Source organism: Bison bison, unplaced genomic scaffold, assembly GCF_000754665.1.
Source record: "Bison bison bison isolate TAMUID 2011002044 unplaced genomic scaffold, Bison_UMD1.0 scf7180017864221, whole genome shotgun sequence".
NCBI lineage: Eukaryota > Metazoa > Chordata > Mammalia > Artiodactyla > Bovidae > Bison > Bison bison.
The window spans coordinates 1,841,445-1,846,530 of NW_011494793.1; the positions used below are offsets into that span (position 1 = coordinate 1,841,445).

A 5,086-nucleotide genomic window follows, 5' to 3' on the forward strand; every position below is an offset into this window, starting at 1 on the left:
AGGAAGCCAGAACATGCATGCAAATCCATCTGCAGACACCTGCACCCCTACCTGGCCCCAGAGACCCCAGCGCACAGTCCTCGCCCGCCCCCACTCACGGTCGCCGCCAGCCACAGGTCTCCCGTCCTCCTCGGAAGACCAGCGCGGTCCGCCGCACAGCCGCACGAGCGCGCGCCCGAAGTGGTGGCCACCCAGTTTCTCAGGCGCCTCCTGCGCGGCTGCAGGACCGAGGGCGATCGCAAGGGCCGGGCCCAGCAGCACCAGAGCCCAGGTGAGCGGACGACGGTCCATGGTGGTGAGAGGCACCGGGCCCCAGCGGGGATCCCCCTTATAGGCGCCTGGCCTGCCCCAGCTGGGAGCCTTGGAGCGGGGACAGAGCCTTCCCAAAGAACGACCCAGGGAGGTCAAGGGCAGGGTCTGGGCAAGCCTCGTGGAACCTCTGATAGTTGAGTTTTCTCATTTTTATGATGTGAGTGCCTGACATCCTTTGATTGCCGAGGCATTAGCTTCAACCATGGCTCCCTGATAAATATGACTAAAGAGCCTGACCACCTCTTCCCACATTTGTTTTAGACATCTTGACTTCAGTATCTTACCACTGGGGCCACTTGTGCTTTTTTGCTTTGTTTTTGTTTTGTTTGTTCTTCTCTTCTTATGCTTTAAACTCCAACCCATGTTAAAGTCACCAATAAGAGTGAGCCCACGAACCTCTAGGCTCCCGAGCTTGACCCCAACAAAAGCAGGAACCCAGGCCAACGCTGCTTTCTCTACGAGAACCTGGCTCCTAGTGTGCCGTGTAATTTATAAGTAATACATCTTTATTTTTTCAAACTTTCCTAATGGTTATTGCTGAAAGGAATCTTGCAATCGTAATAAGAACTCCCAGGGCCAGTCTAACCACCACATTGATTATTGATAGGCTGTGTGTGTGCATGCTAAGTCGCTTCAGTGGTGACCAACTCTTTGTGACCCCATGGACTATAGCCCACCAGGGTCCTCTGTCCAAGGGATTCTTCAGGCAAGAATACTGGAGTGGGCTGCCATGCCCTTCTCCAAGGGATCTTCCTGACCCAGGGATGGAACCCATGTCTCTTACATCTCCTGCATTGGCAGGTGGGTTCTTTACCACTAGCATCACCTGGGAAACCCATTGATAGGCTGAGAGCCACACAAAATGGCCATGGTCTGTCTTCCTGGGTGTATCTTTTCCAGGGGGACCATTGAAGAGTCTTTTTTTTTTTTTTAACTCTTTTAAAGAGGAGAAATAAACTTAGATATAATAATTCCCTGGGATGGTGCTGGTGAGCATCCAACCAGCTGAGAACAAGGACATTCAGAATCTTGTGATCCTTATTACTGTACAAATAAGGAAACTGAGGCTCAGAGAGGGGACCCCATACTTGCCCAAGGTCACAAGAGGCTGGGCCCCGGGGCTGGGAGTGTTTGTTGGTTCTGCCTCCACATCAGGGTCTCTTTGGTTTGGATAGGGGCTGGAGGCCTCTACCGAGTGTCAGTTTTACCAAGGAGGGAAATTAAGGCATAAGGGTTACTCAATCCAGCTCAGGGGAGACCCTGAGCTGAAAGCCCTGTGTTGTAGCCCCCTACCACTTTTCACCAAAGCAGACTTTGACGGTAGGTACAGAGATCTCTGTCTGTCTCTCCTATGCTCCCTGTGTCCTTCTCTGAGTCTCTTTCTGTGTCTCTCTGTCTCTGTCACTCTCCAAATCTTTCCATCAGTCCTGAGGAGCAAACAGGGGGCTCTCTAGGCCCCCAGTAATGTTGGACCCATCTCCATAGCCTAACCGTCCCAATAGGGCCTTGCCCTCTGATCTCCCCCAGAGCAGCCTGTTCCCTCCACCCCCAAGAGCCTGTAATCAGCTCCCCAGGACAGAGCCAAGGCCAGCAGCTGGGGTTTGGGGGAGGGCTTCTGTCCTTGAGGGCCTCACCCTCCTGTCCCTCCTCCCCCAGCATGTCCTGAGGCTCCCACTGTGGCCCCCAGGGGTCTCTATCCCCCAACTCTGATCACATTCCTCCCTGGCTCACACATCCCCAAGAATTCCCATTGCCCAAGTCCAGCAACAAACCATCCTTTCCACTGAACTTCTTTATTCATTCAATGAACACTCCCAGAGTTCTCTTTGTGCCCACCCCAGCCCAGCTCCCCAAGGAGCCTCCAGGTCAGAGGAGACAGAGCTGGATATAGATGTACCCCAGCCCTAGAGCTGGAAGTATAGGGCTGAATGGGAGTAGTGGGAGAATCCCAGGGAAGGCGGCAAGGAGGTGATAGCTGGGGTTTTGAGAGATGAATAAGAGTTGTCCAGGGAGGCCAAAGTGGCAGAAAAACCTTGCAGGCAGGTATGAAGGAGTGGTGGGGGCTGAGCCTGCACTAGATGCCTTCGCACAAACTTCCAGAAGTTGACTCTGTGGAGCCCAAGGGCCAACACTATTGCCCATTATACAGAGGGTGGCGCTGAAGCCAGAGAAAGGAAGCAATTCGCCCACCATCACACAGCAAGTAATTGGCAGAACTGTGGGCTCCAACACCCGTGCTCCTAACCCCTGTACTCAGCCTTTTCCCTTTGCTATTCCGTTTCCTCTGCCAAGAATGCCTTTCCTTCCTTCAATTGATGAAAAGCTCCTGTTAGGCTCCATTGTTATCAACTGGATGATCCTCTGGTCCAGACAGAAAGGGCGCCAGTGTACAGAAGCCCTGGGACACTCAGGTTCAGAGGCGGGGACCTCAGCCTCTCCTGGTCTCTTACATGGTTCCAAACAGTCCCGCAGGCTCCCCCTCAAAGAGTGGATTTTCAGCCCGGACAGTTGCTCTTGTCCTTGGCTTCCTCCAGCTAAAGAGGGAGAAGGGAATAGAAGCCTGAGATGACATATTTAAAACTACATAAAGTCTCCTCTGAAAATGAGAACAGGAAGCTGCAGGCCAGACTCTGAGAGGCTGGGACAATGGAAGGGCCTTAAATGAGGTCCCTTGATTCTGGGGAGTGGATGGAGCTCATTAGACCCCATCATGACATCTGCCTTGAATCTTTCCAAGTTCAAAAAGCCGCAAGGTTGCTGTTGCCCTGCAAGCCAGGGTTGCTCCCCCAAGTGCAATGTCAGTTGCCCTATGAGGGGTCTCTGTGAGGCAGGAGGACCAGAGAGGAGCAGGGTCCTGCTCAAGGTCACACAGCAAGTCCATGGAGACCAGAACCTAGAGGTCCGTGTGCAGGAGATATGAAAAATGACAGAGAATGGTGCTCTCCCTCTAGACAAGCAGTGAAGGTGAGAGTCTCATGCCTCTGGACACTATCCCCGGCTTCCACTCCACAGCGCATCTAGCTGGGGGCCCAGGGCACTGAATGATGGCCGGTCTTGAGGGTTAGGGGCCCAGCACAGCTTCATGAGCTCATGAACCTGAGGGGTGGAGAAGAGACAACAGGGTCACATGGGAGTGGTACAAAGGACATGACTCCTGTTTGCAGTTTTAAAATATAAACTAGACTCCATCCCTCTCTTGCTCCAAAGCTTCCCATGGCTCCCTATGGGTCTTAGAAAAAGTCCTCCATCACCTCCTCTCGTGTTCCATGCAGCCACGTCTGCCCCCATCTCATTTTTCAAATACACTAAACTCATTTCCATCTCAGGGCCTTTGCACCTGTTCTGTACTCCACTGAAAATGCTCTCTCCCAGCTTTCCCCTTGGATGGTATCCTCTTCGTCCCTCAGGCACCACCTCCTCTAGGAAGCTGCTCCTGACTATACCTCCCTCATCTCTTTCTAATCATTGATCACCACCAGAATATTCTTGTTAGCTTCCGGTGGTTACAAGAAAGAGGGGTATTATCTGTTCTGACCTCCACTGGGTCCCCAGCACCCAGCACAAAGCCCAGCACACAGTCAGAGTTCAATAAATGTCTGTGGCCTGAGCAAATTAATTTGTGAGTGACCAACCACATGTCAGACACTTGCACAAAAGCTCTGATGAGAAACTGTAAGAATCATCATTTACTGAGGACTGACAGTATGCTAGGCTCTGAGATGAGCACTGGAGAGGTGTTAGCAAATTGGTTCTCCCCTACCCTATAAGGCATTGTTATTCCCATTTTGGAGATAGGTAAACTGAGGCTCTGAAAGTGTTTGTGCTTTACCATACAATGAGAGAGCAGCAAAGCAGAGGCCAGAAATCCCCTTCAGCCTCATTCCCTGATCCCTGCTCTCAACCAAGAGATATCCTCGGTGGAGAGTAATTCAGAGGGATCAGCAGGCTTGCCCAAGAGATACCGTGGTGAACCTACAAAGTGGGAAACTGAGGCAGGCCCTCCAGAGCTCACCTCACTAGGACAGGCGGGAGGTGCGGGCAGCCTCTGGCCCTCGGCCAGCAGCTCCAGGAGGCGGCAGAGGGCTGGAACATCTCTCTCACATCCCATCATCCGCAGGAACTCCTGGAGCCAAGGGGGAGGGCCCGAGGTGGGGGAGGAGCCATCCGGCATGGAGAGGGGAGGGGCCGCCCGTTATCGTGGGGGTCAGCCACAGTGAAGGGAGGAAGGAAATCACCCACCGGTGGTAAGGGAAGGAGGCGCTCCTACTGGGGAGGAGGAGTTGTCTGTGATGGATGGGGAAGGGAGCTGCCTGTGTCTGGAGGGGAGGAGTGGGAGGTATCAGTCATAGTGAAAAGAGGTCCTCCTGGAGCATCTAAGGATGGGACCGGGTGACCCTCAGCACAGAGGACAGGGGTTGACCTGAGTGGGAAGAGGGTATGAGGAACCCAGGGATGCCAACTCACGGCTGAGGGGCTACAGTTCTTGTCACTGTAGGTGAAGAGCTCGTACAGGACGACCCCGAAGCTCCAGACATCCGACTGGCGCGAGAAGATGTTGTCCGAGAGGGACTCTGGGGCATACCTGGAGGGGGGCCCGGGAGGTCTTGGGATGCGACAGTAAGGCAGAGGACAGGAAAGGGCGCAGCCCTGGATTTGGGTAGCTGGTCCCGGTAGGTGACTATGAGAAAGTCAGTCCCAGCCAGTTCTGAGGTCTCAGTTTCCCTGGCTGTGGGATGGGAGATTGCTCCAAAGCTCTGAGGTGCCGGGGCAGGGC

General features: G+C 53.6%; 2 protein-coding genes across 5 annotated transcripts in view; both read right to left on the reverse strand.

Annotated features, from left to right (window-relative positions):
• Window positions 1-364, reverse strand: part of INSL3 (insulin-like 3 (Leydig cell)) — a 1,817-nt gene extending 1,453 nt beyond the window's left edge. Inside the window, exon 1 of the mRNA XM_010845646.1 lies at window positions 99-364. Within this exon, the coding sequence (XP_010843948.1) occupies window positions 99-291 (193 nt within the window). The 5' untranslated portion in view covers window positions 292-364. The remainder of the gene's footprint in view (window positions 1-98) is intronic.
• A 1,725-nt stretch (window positions 365-2,089) lies between these two features.
• Window positions 2,090-5,086, reverse strand: part of JAK3 (Janus kinase 3) — a 17,445-nt gene continuing 14,448 nt past the window's right edge. For all 4 annotated transcript variants that reach the window (XM_010845649.1, XM_010845650.1, XM_010845647.1 and 1 more), the window contains 3 exons: window positions 4,777-4,894; window positions 4,325-4,435; window positions 2,090-3,408 (listed from right to left, as the gene is read on the reverse strand). In XM_010845649.1, coding sequence (XP_010843951.1) covers window positions 3,301-3,408; window positions 4,325-4,435; window positions 4,777-4,894 — 337 coding nt within the window. In that variant the 3' untranslated portion in view covers window positions 2,090-3,300. The remainder of the gene's footprint in view (window positions 3,409-4,324; window positions 4,436-4,776; window positions 4,895-5,086) is intronic.